This window comes from Leptonotus elevatus, chromosome 2, assembly GCF_054856555.1.
Source record: "Leptonotus elevatus isolate MCC_2025b chromosome 2, RoL_Lele_1.0, whole genome shotgun sequence".
NCBI classification, from domain to species: Eukaryota; Metazoa; Chordata; class Actinopteri; order Syngnathiformes; family Syngnathidae; genus Leptonotus; species Leptonotus elevatus.
In genome coordinates, this window is record NC_141240.1 from 42,675,346 (window position 1) to 42,696,233 (window position 20,888).

General features: G+C 45.9%; 3 protein-coding genes across 11 annotated transcripts in view; 2 read left to right on the forward strand and 1 right to left on the reverse strand.

The window, feature by feature from the left end:
* The first annotated feature begins 3,117 nt into the window (after positions 1 to 3,117).
* Positions 3,118 to 7,267, forward strand: LOC147180114 (homeodomain-interacting protein kinase 2-like). Of its 3 annotated transcripts, XM_086069050.1 has the most exons (12): positions 3,118 to 3,298; positions 3,391 to 3,689; positions 3,762 to 3,947; positions 4,637 to 4,696; positions 4,849 to 5,030; positions 5,249 to 5,372; positions 5,442 to 5,549; positions 5,629 to 5,697; positions 5,769 to 5,962; positions 6,047 to 6,271; positions 6,339 to 6,445; positions 6,511 to 7,267. In XM_086069050.1, exons 2-12 carry the CDS (start codon positions 3,498 to 3,500, stop codon positions 6,618 to 6,620), a joined length of 1,557 nt encoding a protein of 518 aa, XP_085925176.1. In that variant the 5' UTR covers positions 3,118 to 3,298; positions 3,391 to 3,497; the 3' UTR covers positions 6,621 to 7,267. The 3 variants fall into 3 exon arrangements, with proteins under 3 accessions (XP_085925176.1, XP_085925177.1, XP_085925178.1); XM_086069051.1 differs by lacking the exon at positions 4,637 to 4,696 and having other exon boundaries at positions 6,511 to 7,265; XM_086069052.1 differs by lacking the exon at positions 3,118 to 3,298 and having other exon boundaries at positions 3,603 to 3,705; positions 3,843 to 3,947.
* Positions 7,268 to 8,712: 1,445 nt separating this feature from the next.
* The window catches only part of tns1a (tensin 1a), a 62,572-nt gene continuing 50,396 nt past the window's right edge, over positions 8,713 to 20,888 (reverse strand). For 4 of the 7 annotated variants that reach the window (XM_086067032.1, XM_086067033.1, XM_086067030.1 and 1 more), the window contains 15 exons: positions 20,545 to 20,625; positions 20,226 to 20,389; positions 20,037 to 20,121; positions 17,850 to 17,931; positions 16,608 to 17,146; positions 16,443 to 16,532; positions 16,237 to 16,365; positions 15,203 to 15,298; positions 15,050 to 15,127; positions 14,903 to 14,974; positions 14,799 to 14,825; positions 14,550 to 14,718; positions 12,251 to 12,319; positions 11,103 to 11,132; positions 8,713 to 11,034 (listed from right to left, as the gene is read on the reverse strand). In XM_086067032.1, the coding sequence (XP_085923158.1) occupies positions 10,905 to 11,034; positions 11,103 to 11,132; positions 12,251 to 12,319; positions 14,550 to 14,718; positions 14,799 to 14,825; positions 14,903 to 14,974; positions 15,050 to 15,127; positions 15,203 to 15,298; positions 16,237 to 16,365; positions 16,443 to 16,532; positions 16,608 to 17,146; positions 17,850 to 17,931; positions 20,037 to 20,121; positions 20,226 to 20,389; positions 20,545 to 20,625 (1,841 nt within the window). In that variant the 3' untranslated portion in view covers positions 8,713 to 10,904. The remainder of the gene's footprint in view (positions 11,035 to 11,102; positions 11,133 to 12,250; positions 12,320 to 14,549; positions 14,719 to 14,798; positions 14,826 to 14,902; positions 14,975 to 15,049; positions 15,128 to 15,202; positions 15,299 to 16,236; positions 16,366 to 16,442; positions 16,533 to 16,607; positions 17,147 to 17,849; positions 17,932 to 20,036; positions 20,122 to 20,225; positions 20,390 to 20,544; positions 20,626 to 20,888) is intronic. The other 3 variants (XM_086067036.1, XM_086067031.1, XM_086067034.1) reach the window with 2 other exon arrangements.
* Positions 18,517 to 19,341, forward strand: LOC147180116 (lymphocyte antigen 75-like). The gene has a single exon (XM_086067037.1). The coding sequence runs from the start codon at positions 18,517 to 18,519 to the stop codon at positions 19,339 to 19,341; it is 825 nt and encodes a 274-aa protein (XP_085923163.1).

Genomic DNA, 20,888 nt, shown 5'->3' on the forward strand with positions numbered 1-20,888 from the left:
TCCTCCGACGCGTGCACATGACTCCGCATATCGGCGCAGTTAAGATGGCAGGTTGAGTTGGAGGAGGAGCTTCCGTGTCAAACTGTCAAATGGCAGCGCGGCGCACCCGAGGGCCCACTGAGGGATCAGCATCCGGGTTTTGAGGCTACCTGAAATGACGATGATGACGGTGATGATGATGATGATGATGATGATGATGATGATGATGATGATGATGATGATGATGATGATGGTGATGATGATGATGATGGTGATGATGATGATGATGATGATGGTGATGATGGTGATGATGATGATGACGATGATGATGATGATGATGATGATGATGATGATGATGGTGATGATGACGATGATGATGACGATGGTGATGATGATGATGATGATGATGGTGATGACGATGATGACGATGATGGTGATGACGATGGTGATGATGATGATGATGATGATGATGATGATGATGGTGATGATGACGATGGTGATGATGATGGTGATGATGATGATGATGATGACGATGGTGATGACGATGATGATGATGATGATGATGACGATGGTGATGATGATGGTGATGATGATGGTGATGACGATGATGATGATGATGATGACGATGATGATGATGATGATGATGATGATGATGATGATGATGATGGTGATGATGATGGTGATGATGATGATGATGATGATGGATGTGGGCCAGGCCGCATTGTTTGGACCGAATGATGTTGCCTGTGAAGAAGTGTGAGGCCGATACCCAGCGGCGCACTTAAGCTGTATGCTCGCCCACAGCCAGTTTTATGGGCTGAGTGAATTTGTGACTCCCGCAGAAATCTCCAAACTCTTGCTAACCAACAGATTCACAAGAAAGTGATTGGATGGGCTTGCTTCCCTGAATTAGTTATGGATTCAGACGAGTAGTCTTTTTTTGTCTTTCAGGTTTATGGTTTTCTTTTGTTCTCGAGTCAATTATTGTTTGGGTTACATCAGTTTAGGAAGAACCCATTCAATTGGCGCTTACATATACAGTGTTCACTCACTTTTGGCGGGTGATATGTTCCACGCCCAACTGCGATGAATTAAAAAAAAAAAGTTTTTTTTTTTTTTCAATACATTTGTACAATAAACGTAAATACTGTCTGTCACCTTAATGAGCTCTTGCGGAGTTACATAAACAGGCCTGTTGAAACAAAACACCAAAAACTCAAGAGCACGTCATACGGCTAAACCCTTGTTGAGGTTGCCCCCATTCGTTTGAGAAAATTCTGCTAAAGAGACATTCAAGACGTTAACAAGTTGATTTTATTAGGACGAATGCAATTGATCAGCTGCTACGTGTCGCGATGTGAATTCTCATGCGCTGCACCATTCTGTATGTTGTGAGTTGTGACAACGCATGAAAAAATGGCCCCAAAGTCGATGATACGAAAGCATCTGCAACATGACGTCGTGCAAGGCGGACTCGGCAGATCCCGCTCATCTGTTCTCGAGCCGTATCATAAAGCGTCAACACTTCCACCCCAGCCATGACTCAAGTTTCACAGACTTTTGCATTTTTGCCGCAGGCTAAGACCACGTCTGTGCTTGTATGACTCGAACGTCTTCATACGTCTCCATATGAACTCTTGACGATGCTTGATTCATGTCGCATGCGCACATTTTGTTGTTGACATCATGTCTGGGATGGTCATGAACATGTGACTGCTTTACACCAGACCAATGAGCTTGCGTTGAATTTGAGGAACTCTTTGCGTGAAAAAATGGGAGGCAGAGCGCGCCGTGTACCGTATCAAAATATATCTAGATTCCAAAAAGTATTTTTTGAAAGAAAAAAGATTTAGCTTTTTCCATTCCTACTACTGCTAATTATGCAAGTGGCACGTCTTCCCCGCGGATGTGAACGATATCGATATCGAGTTGACGCGGGCGTGAAACTGGGAGGAGGCTAAAAGTTGGCCTGCTTTTGGTGGGAGAACAGCTGGAGCGCTTAACAGGCTTGCGGATGTCGGCTTCTTCCTGGCCAACATGCAGATGTGAAGAAAAGCTTAAGTGTAGCGTTTCCACCTCCTAATTAGCTCCAACTGCTTTCACAAGGAAAGCCTCAGGAGCTCAAATGGCAGATAAGGAGTTTTTCCAGCACATGGAAAAATCCTGTCAAATCAATGTTCCCACTTTGCATCTTTGCCGTCAGCAATTTGACAGCATCAACATGACGATGTCGACGTCCGGAAGTGTTTTTGCCTCACTTTGATGCACCTGCAGGCGAGGGGAAGGTTGCGCGCAAACCAAAACAAACGTGTTGATTTTTCCATGCGATAAGAGCAGAACGGGAATTTTCCCTTTGTTTGAGTATTTACAGTCTTCAAATGTGCAGGTCAGCTTTTTCCAACATGCGGGAAGGTCACATGTTTCCATGTTGTGCATGCCGTGTCGCCGTTTCTTATTTGTTTTGTTTTTACAAGAACATTAAAAAAAAAAGGACTTTGAGGGCAAAACTGCTTTTTCAAGATCTCATTTCAGTTTTTCGATGGCATGGTTTTGTTACGAAGTGAGAAGGAAGCGGTGCTGCGTCCGCAGCTCTGGTTCAAAGAGTGACTGTGATTAAAAGTGGAAGAAAGCCCAGCGTGGCTCATTTTGGCGCGGTCGTACCCCGTCCGTCTGCTGCTCATGTGTCCGCCTCTCATGCAAGGTGCAACTGGAGCAGGCTGAGCGTCCCAGCAGATGGCGCTGCCATTCCGACAAAGCGGCTGCTGCGAATGTTTCACTCAAAACAACTCAACAAAGAGAAAACCTGTGACGACATGTTTGAGTAACCACTGACGGTGGTTCAATAATACTAAAAGCATGGACTACGACTAGTTATAAGGGACGTTTCCCCCGAGGGTCAGTTTCAAGCCAGAGGACTTTAGTCAGTTGAAAAACACATAAAGGCCAAATTCGGATTACATGCGATATCGATGACGAAAGTCCTACAAAGCTCGGTGGGGAAGAGTCCAAAAGCAAGCCCGAACATACGTAGATTTGTCCGATTATTGAGACTGTTTGGGATTCGGTCACCATGGATACAACCGTTAGCTCGCTAATTGACACGTCTTTATTCTTTGTGGTTGTCGCAAAGGCGCAGGTCACATAACTATGATGTCACATAGATAGTTCTTTACTGCTGGTTTTTGCCTTAGATGACCATTTGTTGTATCGTTTCGTGCTTTCTTGTTTATTTTCCGTTTTGTATCATTATATTTCTTTAATATATGTGTATTTTACTTCTCAGGCATCTGACTCTGTCAAATGTCCAAGTGACTTACAGGTAAGTGCTTGCAAATAATGGCCGTTGTTGTCATTTGAACCTTCCTAGACCTTCAAGTCTGCAAAGATGCCTCCTTTCGTTTGGTTCTTCAGTCACCGGCGTGCGCCGCGCTCCGACAGATGAAGCCGCAGCGATCGCAAACCTGCAAAGACATGGATTGGGCGCGTTGTGACCTCCTGTCAGTGTGAGGAACCAGAGGATGGAGCGCTCCATCTTGCCAGAGACTGTGGAGTGCCAGATCTCCTCTCCCACCTGCAGCTACTTGATGGAGGAGCTTTTAGGGGCCGGCTCATTCGGCGAAGTGGTCCAGTGTAGGAAGATGTCATCGGGCGAGACCGTGGCTTTGAAGGTGATCAAGGACAGCAGCAAGATGGAGGACGCCAAGGACGAGGTGCATACGTCACAAGGTTAGCTGCGCTCGACAAAGACACGCCGCGCGTGACTTTCGTGCTGTGCGTTACAGGAGCGCGTTCTGATCGAGCTGAAAGAACGCGGCTCGGACCGCTTCAATATTGTCTGCTGGAATGATTCCTTCACCTTCCAGGGGCAGTTTTGCCTGGAGTTTGAGAAGCTCGACATGAGCCTCCATCAGCTGCTCGAGTGGCGCCTCCCTCTGTCGCTGATGGAGATCCGGCCTGTCCTGCAGCAGGTTGGACGCTTACAGCAAACATATCATTATTCAAATATATATTCAAATAACTACTCATTCATATCCATGTTGGAACTGTTGTGATACAGAATCTGACATGTGACATGTGACATTGTGTGCGCGATACCCCGTCCCCCCGGCAGAATGCCATGGCGGCACAGGGGGGAAGGTTTTGCGTTGGTCTTGTCGCCCAAATGACACACGGTCCGTCAGATGGAGTATCCAGTAGGAGAGACGCTGACAGTGATTTCAAAGTGAAAAGGGCTCGACATTTGGTGGTATTGTAGGCTACAGTGAAAAAAGGACTGAGAAATTTGAGGTGATCCTTAAAGGAGGCGAACTCCCCGAGATCCTGCCATGCGCCCTTAAATCGGATGAACGCGTTTCCTTTTTCGTCGTCTTCCCCTCCTCGTCGGTAAAAGTAAAGCCAGAGCGACTACATATTGCTGAGCTAGCTAAGACACCAGGCTACTTCCTGTCCGGTCGCTTAGCAACCAGCGACAAACATGAGCCAGTTCCCCCGGCTGAGCAAAACGAGACCACCTTAGTTAGACCCCTTCAGTCGAACACAAACCTTGGCCACTTTCACAGATTTGTTTCATTCGGATCCGCATCACATTTGATAGCTTCTTCCTTAGGACTTGAATCTTACTGTATGATTTCCTTGTGCTCGTGTGTATTCTCTCCAGGTTCAGTACTCTGGCTTCCTCCCACAGTCAATGTTAGCTTCACTGAAGACTATATTGCCCGTACGTGTGACTACGAGTGTGAATGGTTGTCTTTGTGTCCGTTGTGCCATCGACTGGTGATCCGTTTCATGATGTTTCACCCATCATGACCTACACTGACCGATCTCATATAGAATCACGTATGGAACCTAACATCTCACGTGTCATTTTAGCTGACGACTGCCCTGCAGTTCCTGAAGAGTGTTGGGATCGTCCACTGCGATCTGAAGCCCGACAACATCATGGTGGTGGACCACTTGCAATTGCCGCTGAAGGTGAAGGTGATCGACTTCGGCTTGGCTCTACATGCCTCAGAGCTGTCACGGGGAATGACCGTTCAGAGCATGTGGTACCGGTGAGTCTACTCGGATCCATCATCAAAATATCTATTCCGGTGTTTACATCAGAGAGGAGGAAAACTGTCTGCTTGGTCTTCAGAATAGAATGTCTTCTTCTGCGTTTCCATATAAACGAATGTCAAAGTGGTCAGCATCCTTCCATTTTTCTGTCTGTGGCCTTTGGATAAAAAATTGTGGACACACCTGGTCTCAAATGTGATGTCTCTCCCCCAAGATGTCCCGAGGTGCTGTTAGGCCACGAGTGCACGGAGGCCATCGACGTGTGGTCTCTGGGCTGCGTCGCCGTGGAGCTTCTTCTTGGCCGAGCTCTTTTTGATGGTTCCGACGAGTACAGCATGGTAAGCGCGACGTGCCGCCATAGAGAGCTGCGCATCACCGATTCCAACTTGGATTTGCCACGTCCGCAGTTGTCGCAGATCAGCACCACGCTCGGGAAGCTGCCGGCCAGCCTCCTCGACGCCGGCATATTCACTTCATGCTTCTTCCGCAAGAAAGCCAAGAAATGGAGGTTGAAGGTACCCGTACGTCGTTCTTGCGCTCGCCTTTGCTGCATTAGAAGCTTGCCTTTTGATATTTTGTCTTTCCTCTCTCCAGAACCGAGCCGAAATGGTCACAACTTACGACGGGACTCAACCTTTAAACAAGCTGTCGGATCTGCTGGAGGTCCGTTCGCCCGACTTGTGTATTTATTGCCGCAGTGTTAGCGTAACATGCGTCCTTATGCCGTGACCCAGGTTCATTTTGTGAGACCGATCAGTTGTAGCGATGAGGACTGGTGCGCTATGCAGTGTGACCTGGAGAGCTTTGTGAACTTAGTTGCTACAATGCTCCAGATGGATCCGAGCAAAAGGTCCGGGCCGTGCCAAATTCAGGAGCACCCGTTTGTTTCCATGAGCCACTTTGACGGCAAATTCCCAAACAGTGCTTAGTAAGTGTATCCATGTGTCCGCTCGTTCCCCCCAATGGGGTCGAAGGATGACATCGTCCGACTCCCTGGTGTCTTCTCTTCCAGCGTCAAACTCTGGCACGACTGCATGGAGGTGGGTCGCAACTGTCAGAACAAGGAAACCTCGGCAAGGCCCATTTGGAGCACTTCAAGCTTCACACGGGGGGATCACGCGACTGAACCCGCGATGTCGGACCAGTCGGTCATCACGATCCGCAACATCAAGTCCTTGCCTAAAAGCAACAACGGTGTCAGGAAAAGGAAACGAGACGATGACGACGTCGGCGGCTGGTAGGTGGTCACATGTTGGCAAAAAGCCTCGTCCTTCGTACCTAAGACTCGATTTGGGTCTTGACAGTGCTTCCGCAAGTAAGAGAAGCAGCCGCGATGCAGAAGTCATCGACGTGTCCTCAATCGACAGCTCCAGGAAGGGCGGCGGTGGACCGACACGCCAGGCACACAAACGTACGCCTGCCGTTAGGAGGACGTTCGGGAAAGTCATCGGATAACAAACATTCTGTCTTACTCAGGACTCCTCCATTTGGAATGTGGTGACGCCACCATCCAGTGGACGAAGAACAAGGCAGCGACACAGGCGCACGGTGCAAAAGAACCCGAAGGGAAGACTTGTGAATTGTAGTTGTTTTTTTTTATATCGTGCTATTGAATTTAGTTTGTTGTTTGTTGTAAGGTTTATCCACCACTATCATATTTAAGATGTATTTATAACGCTTCCCCGACCATTCATTTTTTTTCTAACTCTTGTCCTCATTCGGGTTGTCTTTTTCAAGTCTTTTCAATCAAATCCTGTGATGTGCGAGTGTCGGTGCTTAGATTGAGGTTCATGCTTTTCATTGTCAATATTTAATTTTTTATTTTTTTAAATCTTTGTCAATTCTCGTGTTCATTTCGTCTTGTACAGGAATTTCATATATTTCTATTTTTGTATCAAGCTATAACTCTACCTTGAAAAAGTATAGCTGCTAAAATAGATGAATTATCCAGTGTTTAGAGTCAACGGTGTATTTGTAAATAAATCTTTTTAACCGATCCACGCTTACTCTTGGCATCAGAAAGCATTTGCCGAATATGTGCAAGCACTCAGCGAAATGTGGCCATCATCATCATCGGCAGTTATTGACGATTAATGGAAGAGTCCGGCGACTCGTACGTGAATTTCACAGTGAATCAAACAATGTCTAATTGATGAAGCCTAACGAGAGAGATCGCGAAGTGCTCCCTGACCTTCACTGGGTGTTTCGAGCCTTAACCACAAGTTGCGCAACACCCTCCAGGTGGCGGGTCAGCGGCGCGTCCTCTCTCAAAAGTCAACACACCTTACATTCAGCAGCAAATATGAACAATTCGTAAAAGAAAAGAAAAAGATATCAAACTCTTCAACGCCGCTCTCACTTAAAGTTTGCCGTATATTTAAAACAATTACAATTCAGCCTTTCAGTCAGCTAGCTTAGAGCTACTGTTTACTACTAGCATCTATGTCATGAGCTTTTAACCCTTTAAGCAACAGATTGAAAACAAGGAAGGGTGCGTTCGGAAATATGCTTCTAGCGCTCGAATTTGCCGTTCGGAAATTCAGAGTGCACCGAAGATGGAGTGCCGGCGTTCTGTCAGATCAGCATACCCTAAACTAATTGTTGCCTCACGCTAAATTCAACCAAACACCCAACCTGTTTTTACTGCGCATGACCCGTTTCCTACAGCGCATGCACAGAAGTGCGAGGTATGCTACTTGGACGGGTTTGTCAGGACACCGCTACGCACACTCGGCACTCCGATTGGGGACAGTGCGCCAGAACGTCAGGCAGAAGGAGATGGAACTAGCAAGACGCGAGGGTTGTGGCCTGACGGGGGATAAAAATGTCATTTAGCATCCGTTTGCCGTTTAGTGCCGCGAGGTGCGGGGCTTTGTTTCTTAGGGTGGAAGTTGTGAGGCTGGCGTTAGCTCGCTGTGTGGGCTAGCGAGTTGATTATGACTTTGACAAATTATTATTCGTTTTGCAAACACAACACCGGTGGGTTCAGAAATTCATGCACTTCTCAACAAACGTACGTTTTCGAACGCGCCCGATAAAGCAACGCTACGAACATTGACAATATAGCAGTACTCACATTCATATATCCTTTATCTTTGTGTTTTAAGGTCATATTGGTGACCTGAGAGGCGTGTTCTGAATCACAGTTGAGTTCTCGGCAGGACGCGCCCAGCTGCAAATGATTACGCAGCAGCCATCAGCTCATCATCTTGCAGCTGGGCGTGTCCTGCCGAGAACTCCAGTGGGCTTCACAACTGTCTTGTACTGCCCCCAGGTGGCCATACAAGAAGGCGCAGCACTTTTTTAAAAAAAATTATTTAATTTACGTTTTTATAACATATGGAATAGTAATTTTTTGGGGGGAAGCTGGAATTGATTAATAGCATTTCCATTCATTTCAATACGATGAACTTGAGATCCAACTGCTCTCTTATGAGCGTGATCATGGAACAAATTGAACTGGAATCTGAAGGCGCCATTGTATTTTGGCTATTTTGACTGACTGTTTTTTTTAGACTGTCAGTTTAAAGCTGAGTTTGGCACATACCGATTATTGTAATTAGTTTGCGTCAGCTAAAGGGCCGATGCTGCACACCCGCCACCCACCAGACTCCGGTGGCCATTTGGAGACAAAAACAAATAATCCGACACGTGCATACGCAGACATACACTTGAATGTAACAGACTTGTATTGCTTTAATGTTTTGTTTTTTTTCCTTAGGTAAGCCGTAATGACAAAATGAAGACGATAAGCACAAACACAATCCGCGTGTCTTTTTTTTTTCCTCTTCACATTAATACAGTTGAGACAACAACCTTTTGGACACTTTCCGAGGTCTTTTATAAAAAATGCTTTCTTGGACAGAAGCGTGCTGCACAGCTCTGCTTCCACGTAACGCAATGGAACAAGATGGCAAGATATCAGGAAAGAAAGAAACAACACCCCAAAATAAAAAAACATCAATAAATCCTCGGCGTCCGGGAGGTCTGACGACGAAGCCTCAGAAGAGCTTTTTTTGCATGTGCATTTCCTGACGCTTCTCCGCCGCTCTTTCATGTTCAGTGCTTCATGTACGCAGCAGGCATCTTATTTCTCCGGGCATACATTTAAAAAGAAGAAGACATCAATAATGTCTCAGTGCATAAATGTGAACACCCCCCGCGTAACAAATTTTTGCATGTCAAATGGAAGAAGGACAAAAAAGCAGCTGATGTGACTCTTTGGCAAAAATCATAACTGTCGTGGGCACACATTGTTTTTGTATTGCGTTTGCACTTGGCCTCTTTTCCCGTATGCTTTTTTTTTGTTGAATCTGCAATGTTCTATCAACTACAATCTGTTCTAGGTTTCCCGCCAACAAACTTTTGTGTCCATGCAAGTCCGCTACACTGCTTTTTGCCAAGATGACAAACGAGACGAGCCAAAACAAAAACATGTCCAAAGTCATGTGCATCACATATTCAAACATTTCAAAAATCCTCAGACTTTGAAATCATTAGCCAAAATAAGTATAGATTTGTCTTTTTTGTCTGAACCCATTTCTTTATCTAGACTGTACAATATATGCATAATGAGTACTCATGAGGGACCAAAGCAACAAAAATAAATACTTTTCGCTAAGTCACCTTTCAAAGTAGTTCATCTATGTACATATATAGCGATCCTCTTCTTGCAGATGCTCGCGCGTGTGCACGTCGTGAAGACTCGTTTGTTTGCTTTTTCTCTGCTAAAAATATCGAAATGTGTTTTGTGACAACACAGTGGAAACAAATGGAAACAGACCCGCCCGCCCCGCATACCCACAATTCCAATCCAAATATCACCAGCATTTGACTACTTCAAAAGGTGGGTTGTCTACATCTGCTTGAGCATTTCATTAAAAAAAATAATAAAAAAATCTACTTCATGCGGTCTTTCCACAAGTCAAACGGTCTCAGTGTGTACGAGAGTTTTCAGTGAATGGCGAATGCGATGAGGGATCAACAGCATGCAGCGAAAGCCAAGAGTGCATCGGTCCAGGTTGAGATTCCCGGAGGTGCTTTCCAGTGTCATTCTGTCACAAGCGTGAACGGTGGACCATCAAAGTCACCAGTTGCTTGCGCTAAAGCGTCTTGGGCGGGGGAGGGGGAGGGGAGGGGGAGGGGGAGGGGGAAGGGGAGGGGGAGGGGGAGGGGGATGGAAAAGCAGGTGTGCACGGAGCTTCGTGTTGCTAAATGTGCTGTTTGTCTTTTCTTTTTTTTTGGGGGGGGGGGGGGGGTCTGGTCCGCAATGTGCAGTTTAGATCAGTCGCCGTTTCACTGCAGAGCCCTTTCGAACACACAGCAGAACCAGAAAAGTTGACACCAAGCGCCGACTAGTGGAAGGTAGGAGAACCCAGCTTAAAGGTCAAGCTAACATGCATAAGGTCTTCAGACAACGTTTTGCCAAAAGCCATCAAAGGCCAACTTTTTTTTTTTTTCTTTCCTGAAGACAATGTCAAGAAGAAACGACTTCTTTTCTTTTTTTGTGTGTATATTTTTTAAAGAAGAAAAAAAATAAGAATGGCTTAATCGCTACGTCATTCTTGCGCTCGTATTGCGTCGACCTTTGGTAAATCAATCAAGAAAAAGAAGAAAACACCCTGAAACATCCGAGCCTCGCATGTCCCTTCCTCCCGCTCTCGTCTCCGCGTTTCAGTCCGGCGGCCTTGTCCCATTTTCAGGCCCGCGTTGGCACATCCGCTCACAAGTTCACCTCGCAAAAAAGACGCCAAAGCAGAAAGGCAGAAAAATATAGGTAGAAATCAAGGAAATAAAAAAAAGAAGAGATCCTCCAATCCCAGAGACAAAAATGATGGATTTAAAAAATAGCCGCCATCCGGGCGCGCGTTTCATCGCCTCATCATTTTGGAGACAAAGCCGACGACGTCGGAGGCCGGCTGGTCGGGATCCAGCTCGGCAAACAGGTGGCTGACATTGTCTGTTGTGCTTCCTTGTTTCCTCGCCACAAAACCAAAAAGCCTGAAAGAGAACAAACGTGCGTTTGCGTTTTGTCCCACGTGCACAGAAATCACGTTGAAAATACTCACCGAAGCGAACAACCGCTCTCTTGGCCCCACCTGCACAATCAAATCATTTTATTACTGTAAGACTCATCATACTCCAAAGTCAAATTTATCTGCAATATTTTCCATCTGTGAAAAAAAATGGACATCTTTTTGAAAGTTTTCTTTTCTCGGGAAATAGTGATCGATCAATTTTGACATTGCAATTGTAACAATTTTTTTTTATTTGTATTTCTTTTCATGATCATTACATTTACGATTTATCAGTAGGTGGGCTTCCATCCAAATGTTTCAAAATGTTTAAGCTCATTTTGTGCAAATGCGCAAAACGAACCCGCGACTTATGCCATCTGTTGTTCTTTTGCGAATATTGAGAGGGGACTCCGCCGCTGTAGGTGGCGCTATACACCTTGAAGAGATGTGATCCGACAGTCATTTAAAAGAAGAAGAAGACCAGGAAGCGACTGCGCCGTGCAATGACGTCGTATGAGTTTGCTTTTGTCGTTGTTGATCAAGCGTAGCGTTTCTTTGCTGTTTTTCATCTAAAATTGCGTTCATATCCGCTTCTTGAATTCATTCCCTAAAGATTTCTGTTTTGTCAAACATACCTTACTTTATCGTCCGACGTGTATCCAGTCTTGTTAGCGGTTATTCGCAAAACCTTCCATTGACAAAATTCGTATTTTCCTTTTTTTCGATACGCTTCAAAATCCAACCCCTCTCAGCGTAAAAACTTTTGGGGACATTTTTGTGCCTATTTTCCAATTTCTTGTGTTTCCATGCAGTTTTATTTTCGCATGTGTTGAAAATTCGAATACAAACGGGTGAATGGAAACCGTGCAAGTATCATGAAACAATTACATTGCATGTGTGTATACTTTTTTTTCCCGCTGAGCTCTTTTCTGTCACTCGTTCTATTGACGCCTGCAGGAAGTCGCGTGAACTCCATTTTTGGTGTTTTTCCAGCGTATTTTTAACAATCAAACTGCAAACTATTGGTGGCAAAAGAAGTGCCCCGTGGAGATAAATACCCGAACATTTGCCGAATCTCAATCGACGCATTTGAAAGCACCTTTTGGAGGCGCCAATCCTTGAAAATGCACGAGTAAAAAAAAAAAAAAAGCAATTATTTTCCAACTTTGAAGTTTCGTCCCGTTGACAGGACGTCATACCTTCTGTCCTGCGGGTCGGCGTCACAGTAGGTTATGGTGCTTAGGGGATAATGCCGCCGGAAGAAGATCCTACAGAAACAGTTCGTTAGAATGACTTTCTTACGTGGACGACAGGTGATGCAAGCATGCGATGTTGCGAGTCGACCGTTTCCCGACAGCGCCGTCATAGCGTTTGCGCGTCTGCTCTGGGTGGCAAAGACTGCGATGGCAACTGCGAGTCAACAAATGTCATTTGACCACCGCCGAGCGATGGACCAAACATGGCGGATTTATTTTCTAGCACTGTATTTTGAATGTGTCAACTGAAAAGAACATTGCTGGAAAAGGCGACAGAACGCCGTACCGTAATTTCCATTTCAACATCGACGTTGAGAAAATGGTGGAAATTCAGAAACAGATCACATGATCATCGAGGGACTGTTTAATCGATGGATTTTTTCTGTTGCTAGGAATGATGACGATCCGGATGGCCACGGAATCTTGCTCAATGACAATTCAGCCAAACATGTCATACAAATGTGTGATAACATGTTTTTTTTTTTTTTACAAATCTGATGATGGAGTTTTGTTTCCATGTCCGTCGCTTTACAAGCGGACGTTTACAACATTTTCCGTTCATGTTTTAAGTAGTCACGAAGGACGTCATGATCACGATATTATCACGATATGAAGGTCACGATACGAAAATAAGCAAAGTGCGCATCTCGGCAGCGCGGTGCATTATGGGTAGGCCGGCTGGTAGCCTGCTACCAACTTGTCGTTGAAAACGTGGGCAAGCGCCGATTTGGCCCATTTCAACCGTTGGAAAGTTGATGTTCTTCATTGAATCCATTTTAAACGCGCATAGCGTCGAGGTCGTACGCGACACGTAAGCCTATTGAAGTGCTTATTATTTGACTGACCGCGTGCACTTTAGCGGGAGTCGGAACGAGGACACAACACCGGGACGCGATCGAGAACACGGGTCGGAGCTTTCTTCGCTGAAGGTTGAAGCGGGTTCTTAAATGACCGACATTAGTTTGGTTACACGTTCGTCCGCTAGCAAACTTCGCGATGCTTCCGTCAGTTCCCGCGCTTTCAGGATATTGACCAAATAAATGTGCTTTAAAAAAGATCCTCTTATACGTCCGTTTGGATCTTTCTTTTCTGTCTGGAAATTGGGAAGAGTGAACCGAGGTTTACAAGCGTACACGTCCGTCTTCTCCAGCAATGGTGTTTTTTTGTTGGTTTTTTTGCCGATAAACTCCATTAGGACAGTTAAAAAGTACCTGTCGTTTTGTCACTTAAGGCTGAAAGTCTTTTTCTTGATTTTCACGCATGCGCAAACGTAATGCGCACTTCGCTTATTATCACAATTTGTCGGCAGGTTGGCAACTAGGCATGTAACGATAGCGGCAATATCGTGATATTGCGATGTTAAAATGGCCACAATATCGTCGTCGACATGTCACAATATTAAAAGCAAAACATATTTTTAAAATGTCAGTGCAGTTCCAGCACCCTCTGGTGGATAGATTTTTAGTGCGGTTTAATTTCCACAAGGCATGTTTTGTCCTTCTATGTTTAAAATCCACACTAATGGTCAGATGAGGAGGAATGTAATATGCTTGTGAAGCAAGTCAATGTGGAGGAACTCAATGTGTGAGTGCCTCAACATGAAGTGTTATTAGATATTATAGGTTGTTAATATGGATTGTTGTTATGTACACAAACACAATATTGTGACCTTTTTTTTTAATATATATTGCCAACCTTCCCACGATATCGTGATAATTATTGTATTGTTAGCTTCATAATCGATGCGTCCCTATTGGCAATAAAAAAAAGTCACAATATTGTAAAAAAAACAACAACAACAACAACAACAATATTGCATATACCTCCACCAAGGTGGGTGTGGCTTTAACATATAAACAACCTACAATCTCTAATAACACTTAACATTGAGGCACTTGCTTGCTACGCATACATTGAGTTCCTCCACATATTGACTCGGTTCACAAGATATGACGTTCACCTTCATCTGAACATCAACATCGCTTTTAAACATAAAGGGCCGAAACATGCCTTGTGAAAATTAAACCAGAGGGTGTTAGAACTGCACAAATGGAAATCAACCAGTCTTTTTTTTTTAACAGATGTGCTGCTTTTGATATCGCGACACGACGCCGAGTTTTAATATCGCGATATCACGATATTGCCGTTCTCGTTGCATCCCCGTTTACCACTTGGAAGCGCCCAATTGTTGAACACACGTTGTGAAAAGGTCCGTTTCTATGGCGCGACGTGCAGTACGTACTTCCTGTGACTGTCTGTGAGCATGATGCCCTGCGGGGACACTTTGCAGTGGACGACGGTGGCGCTCGGCAGAGGATCGGTCGCCAGCGTCTGACTGATGGCCTTGGCAATGGCTTGAGGGCCAGTCAAGGACTCCATGTCCACAGAGTTAATGTAGAGCACGTTGGACGCTGGAGGACAAAAAGCGCAACTCGTCGTCACTTACCTGATGCAAAAAATGGAAGCACGGCGTGACGTGACAAATATTTACCGTGAGACTCTTCCGGAAGCTTCTGAACTGTAAAGTAGAGGCGACACCGTGAGGCAACGCGGATGAGCGACCGTGTCGAGCACGGGAAAGGAGGCGGCGGTTACCTGTCCCTTGCTTCAAAAGCTCCACAACCGGGTCGGTGGGTGTGGCCAGCTCCAGCGCCTCTTCATTTGGGTCTGCACAAAGGCAAGCAGATGTCAAGCATCGCACACAACTTGGGGAAGAGGATTTGCGGCTGCCCGCCGTGCGACCTTTGGTGGGGATCATCAGCTTGCAGGGCAGCGCCAAAGGAGTCATGGAGTGTTGGTAGACCAGCGCCGAGAGACAACCTGCGGCCAGTCAAAAAAGTGGGCGTGAGTCGGGTCCATGGCCAGATGTCACGGCGGCGCCGCAGATGCACTCACCAAAGTAAGGCTCATTGGGACAACCCTTAAGGCGGACACCTTTGGGGCTCGTTTCGATCAGGAAGTGTCTCACCAGCTCGTTGGTCACATCGGCAACTCGATGCATCGGAAGGAAGCGCACGGAAAATTCGGTCGTGTCAAATTCAGTGCAAAATCTAGCCTTCCTTATTTTGGACTTTTGAATGTCGAACACACACAGAGCAGAAACTGAGTTGCCTTATACAGCCGGGCTCTTTTCTCCTACACTCTAAAAACATTTGGGTCCAAAATGGACCGATCCTCTCCTTAGGTCGATTTGACCCAAGGATGAGTCACGAAATGGGTCTTTCAGCGTGAAAGAACTCATAAATATTGGTCAGATCTTTTACTTGGGTCATTTTGTATAAAACAACCCAGAGAGTGGATCGGTCCATTTTTGGTCCATAATTGGGTTATTTTTGACCCAACTGTTTTTAAGAGTGAAGCTGCGTTTTTTCTTGGATTTTAACGACAACTCTGGGTCTGCATTATTCCGTTTTATAAGGTCGGGATGAAATGATACGGTTCTTGAATTATTTTGTTCATGAGTTCACACAACAAAAAGTTTCCGGATTTTCACGAGTAATATAATTTCTGTTCATTACTTTTCTGTAAAGCTAAAAACGGAAGAATGTTGCGGCAATGATCGTGTAGTATCTCGCGGCGTACTTGTTGGTGTTGTTGCCCCCCAAACATGTTGTTTGATTAGAAAATAAAAACTTGTCAGAAGTCAAACTAAAAATGTAAGAAATTAACACCAAAAAAGGAAAGGAAAGAACACTTTTAAGTGTTAAGAAATAACACTGACAATGTGAAAAAAATAACGCTGATATGTGAAAGTAAATAGCAACTTAAAGTCTAAAAAGGAAATTTCACTTTAGCAAAGAGTTCAATTTTTACATTTTTGGAAGTGTACATTTAACGCGGAACTGGCGCAAAACGATATCAACTCGGGATCGTCGTATTTGGAAACAAAATGTAATTGATGAAATTGCGAGTTTTTGTCCCGGTGGTACCTTTTTTGCTTTGCTGTACCGTCGGTGGCGGGCAGGCCACCTTCAAGGCAAGACCGTAAGCGCCACGGAAGGAGTGGCTGTCCCTGATGACGAAGGCGCCGGGTTCTCGGTCCTTGAGCACGTTAATGGCTGAAAAAGGAAAGATGAGAGTCAAGACGAAGACGTGACGATGCTGACGGGAGTGCGCGGAGATCTCCCGGTGTCACCTTGCTCTCGGGAGATGTCGGGCTTGTACCAGAACTTGGACGTGTCTTGGACAAACTTAACATTCATCTTGATGTCTGGATAACCGTCTGCTGAGGACAGAATCAAATACAAAATGTGTGTGTTGGGGGGACCCTCAAACGCTCGCAGCTCATCTCATGTCTCACCATAGATGGACTTGGAGGTGTCTGGGTAAGAGCCGGTCAAGTTTGACCCGGCGGCCTCGGCTGCCGGGTCAAACTTGTTCTTGCTGTCCATCCTGTCCGTGTCCCCGCTGCTTGCGTGCCTCTTGATTGGCAGCTGCGGGGAGACGGGGAAGGCGGGCGTGGAAGGCGGCTGCGCCTGACGAGACGTGGCCCCCAACTCATCAGGGGTGCTGCGGCCGCTCGCCGCGGCGCGCCGTCCCGTCAGCGGGCTGGCGGGCGGCGCGCTTGTTTTGGGGTTTCGGCCAATTAAGGGGCTGGAGGGGATGCCGTCTCTGCTGCCGCCTGCTGGAGGCGTGCGTCTGACCGCTGAAGGACTGGCTTGGCCCAGGCGCCTTTGGAGGGCGGGGCTTGGGGGAGTGTTGGTGGCCACTGTGCGGTGGAGGGTGTTGGGGCTGCCGGGGACGGTGTGGACGCCCATGATGTTTACCTGGGAGCCGTCGGGGGAGGCGTGCGTGTGAGGGTAAAATGCTGCTGGGCTGCGCTCGGAAGAACCGTATCTCCTTTTGATAAAGAAAAACACGATTATCCTTCCAACTGCATTCAAGGTTCGAGGCGTTTGTTTATTTCTCTTTATTTGTTTATTTTCTCAGCATGTGAGCTTTAAGCCTGAACCATGAAATATATGAGAGAAAATTCGGATTCTTATTAAATAGAGTATTTATTGGTCATTTTTGAACAAGCAAATATAAAAAAAATATTTAAAATCAACTTCCAATGACTTTTGATTTGTATCATATTTGATACCTATCATCACAATGCTTTGAAATTCATACATTTATAACTATCAAACACATATTAATAAACAGATATATCAAACATATTAGAATTTGCAAAAATCAAAAAGAACATTATTAATTACAGGTGTCTCTCCTCCGATCTTGCAAGGTCGCCATCAGCCAGAGCCGTATGTCGAGAGAATCTGACCAATCACAGCGCGACCAATCACAGCGTGACAGCGTCACATGACATATGGACGCCATCTTGTTACCCTGCTGAAACCGAGTTGGCCAAACTCTCTCACTATACGGCTCTGCCATCAGCTGGGTGATACTGCCCTCTAATGGATTATCCGTGCTATGCATGAATCAGATTATATACGTCAGGATTTTAATGCGGGAAAAAATATACTCATGAATTAGAAGGCTCAAAATGTCTTGTATTGAATACGATAGGTTTAAGTGTCAGTCATACGCAAATACGCACCCTTCGGGACTGTGTACAGGGCTGCCGCAGGTGAGAGGGCCGCTGAACTGCTGTGCTCTAAATTCCACAAAACCACGATTATCTGCGTTGGATGAAAACACATCAGCACATGTAAGAAAAAAACGATGTGAATAACAGCTCAAAAACATATTTTTGAAATAAAAACACAAACGTTTCTCCAACCTCGGCTTGGTAGGTTGAATATAAATTAATCCAGTGAAGTCAAAAGGTCAATTTTCTTTGAGTTATCGTGAGCTTGTTTGGCAAACATGATGGTCAGGCTATGTGCTAGCTAACGTTGCCCGTTAGCAAACACACATTTTTGAACTCCCCCACTGAAGTAAGCTAAATCAAAAATAATAATAATAATAATAAAAATGAAATTCAAACCACCCGCTTTCAGGAAGTAATTTCACTTCCAACATAATTGACGTCATATTCTACAAGGTTGGTTTTACCAAAGGTGTTTTCTGTCAAGAAACGCACCCGTGTCCCTTTGAGGAACTCTCGACATATATTTGCACACAGCTGCTGTGTGTTTTTGCTTGTCAGATCATGCGTTCGTCCTTTGACATCATCGCAGGCCTATGCAAATCCCGTGAGGGCAAAACCAAACGGCACAGCGTCTTTAAAACCCGTCTCGAGAGTGCGATGCTAAACCGACAAGATGACCGCGGCCGCGCAAGCGTGTGCCTTCCTCCTGCTCCTGCGAGCGTTGTCCGCTACTTTGGGAAAGTACGTCTTCGTGCGGGACAGAATGACGTGGGACGAAGCTCAGATTTACTGCCGCGAGTTTCGGACAGATCTGGCTCCCGTTGTGGACGGCGAGGAACTCGGGAAACTCCGTGAAATCAGTGGCTACGTTGTTAGCTTCTGGACCGGACTGGTGCGCAATGACACTGACACGGACAAATGGATGTGGTCAGGAGGTGGCGCGGCATCCACAATTCTGTGGGCAACGGGGCAGCCAAATGGGCTGACCCAAGACGCCGGCATGATGATCAACTACAGGATGCACGATGCAAACCGAGCCCACCGAAGACCCTTTTTTTGCTTCGACGTGACTGTCGTGAGGGAGCGAGCGAGCTGGGAGGAAGCTTTGGCGCGCTGCAGGGAGCGCCGCAGCGACTTGGCCAGCGTGACGTCACAGACTGACATGCTGCTGATCCAGAGACAGCTGGATAAGAACCTCTCCACTCAGCACGTCTGGCTGGGTCTGCGCTTCTTCCCGGCGGGTTGGCGCTGGATCGACAAGGAGCACTTGACATTCCAGGCCTGGACTGGTCACGAGAGGCCTTCGTGTCCCGCAGCAAGACGGAGGTGCGGCGCCTTGAAGGCGATGGGACGGATTTCAAATGATAGCGACAGCGCCGGCGCTTTGGGGACCAATAGCACGCTCGTCGGGGGTCGTTTCGGGAGACTCGATTTTTGGGAAGAATCCGTGTGGGAGGCTCAAGATTGCGAGCACAGGCTTTACTTTGTTTGCTACTAAAATTGCGGATTCATTTATTATTTCATTTGGTTGCTTTGAATTTTCACTGATTGGGTGCAGCTTCTAGATCAGAATGGTTGTTTATTTACTTTTGGCCCATTTTGCTTGTATTTCCTCTCATCGTGTTTCTACTGTATGTTTGAATTGTGTCAAGTAAACTTAATAAAAGTTCTGCAATACGAATAATGGCATGGTTTTTTGCTGCTTGTCTCGAAGCTGAGCACAATGACTGAATTCTGAAAGTTTAAATCATTCAAACCCAAAAATGTGTAAAAACTTATTTTTTTATTCTTTGTCCTTCACTCCCCAAAATGTATTTGCACTTTAAAAAATTAATGTTTTAAAAAAATATATATTTTATTATATTTTTTTGCAATTGTAGTTAAAAAAAACGGCCAACAGGTGGCAGCAGAGTATAAAAGATCAGCCAGGGCCATGTTGCAACAAGCTCTTTTTGTCACCAGGAATGTGAATATTGACGAAGCTTAGCAATATTCTAATGCTAATGGCTGCAAAACAGAAACGGTTACAAATATACTTATTTCCTGTCTTTTGGTAGGTTCCGTGTTTTTATAACAATAGAACACAACATTCCGTGGGCCTTGCAAAATCAGTCAAACAGCCGGGAACGAAGGGGGTTGCTTCAGTGAAAATGGCTGCCAGTGAATGAGATCACGTCTGAGAGTAATTCTCACCAGAGCCTCCCGAAGCAGGACTCAAGTTGGCAAACCTATCGATATCATTGTCCTCAAACGCTTCCCGGTCGCTGTGCACGGTTCCCTGCCGCAAAAGAGTCAAGCAAACAGAATCAGAAGAAACACAAACGGAATATCGGACAATGTGGATCCGGTGGACGACATGCAGGACGACTTGGATCGACGTACCTCTCTGGGTCTCCCGCCCGCTTTGTGGGGCAGACTACTGCTGAACTCCGTTGACCGGCTATCCGGCCTGCTGTCGTGGCCGCTGTGGTAATGACCCTCACTGGTGGTGCGACGCCGACCCGTCTCCTGGCTCACTTCCGGGGTCATTCCCCTGGAGCGTACCCCTGAACCCGCCCCCCCACAAACAATATCAAATAACACGGCCAACCATAACTGCTCATCGTCAAAACTATTTCGAAGCAATGAGAGAAATGTTGCATAAATGATGTGTGAGAAATAAAAAAGGAAGCAACTAAAAGTGGGCGGGGGTTGGACAAACCGGAGAAGGAATAGGAGCGATGGCGGTCAGATTGTTGCGGTGTTATACTTTCATTGATGCCCCGGATACGAGCGTTGTACTCTGATGCCGGGTGGTGGATAGTGGACAGCAAGAAGGGAGAGGAGGAAGACGTGCAGAGGAAGAAGCAATGGTGGGAAGGGGTTGTCCGATCGGCAAAAAGACAAACAGAGAATAAGAACAAAAAACAAAAACATGACTGAAAAGAAAATGTTCACTTGAAATGTAAAACAATATTTAATGCAACTGAGTCATGAAGCAGCGTGTTAAAAGCACACGAGATGGTGCTGCATATGCAAATCCGTTCCACTGGGAGGCAGCATTAA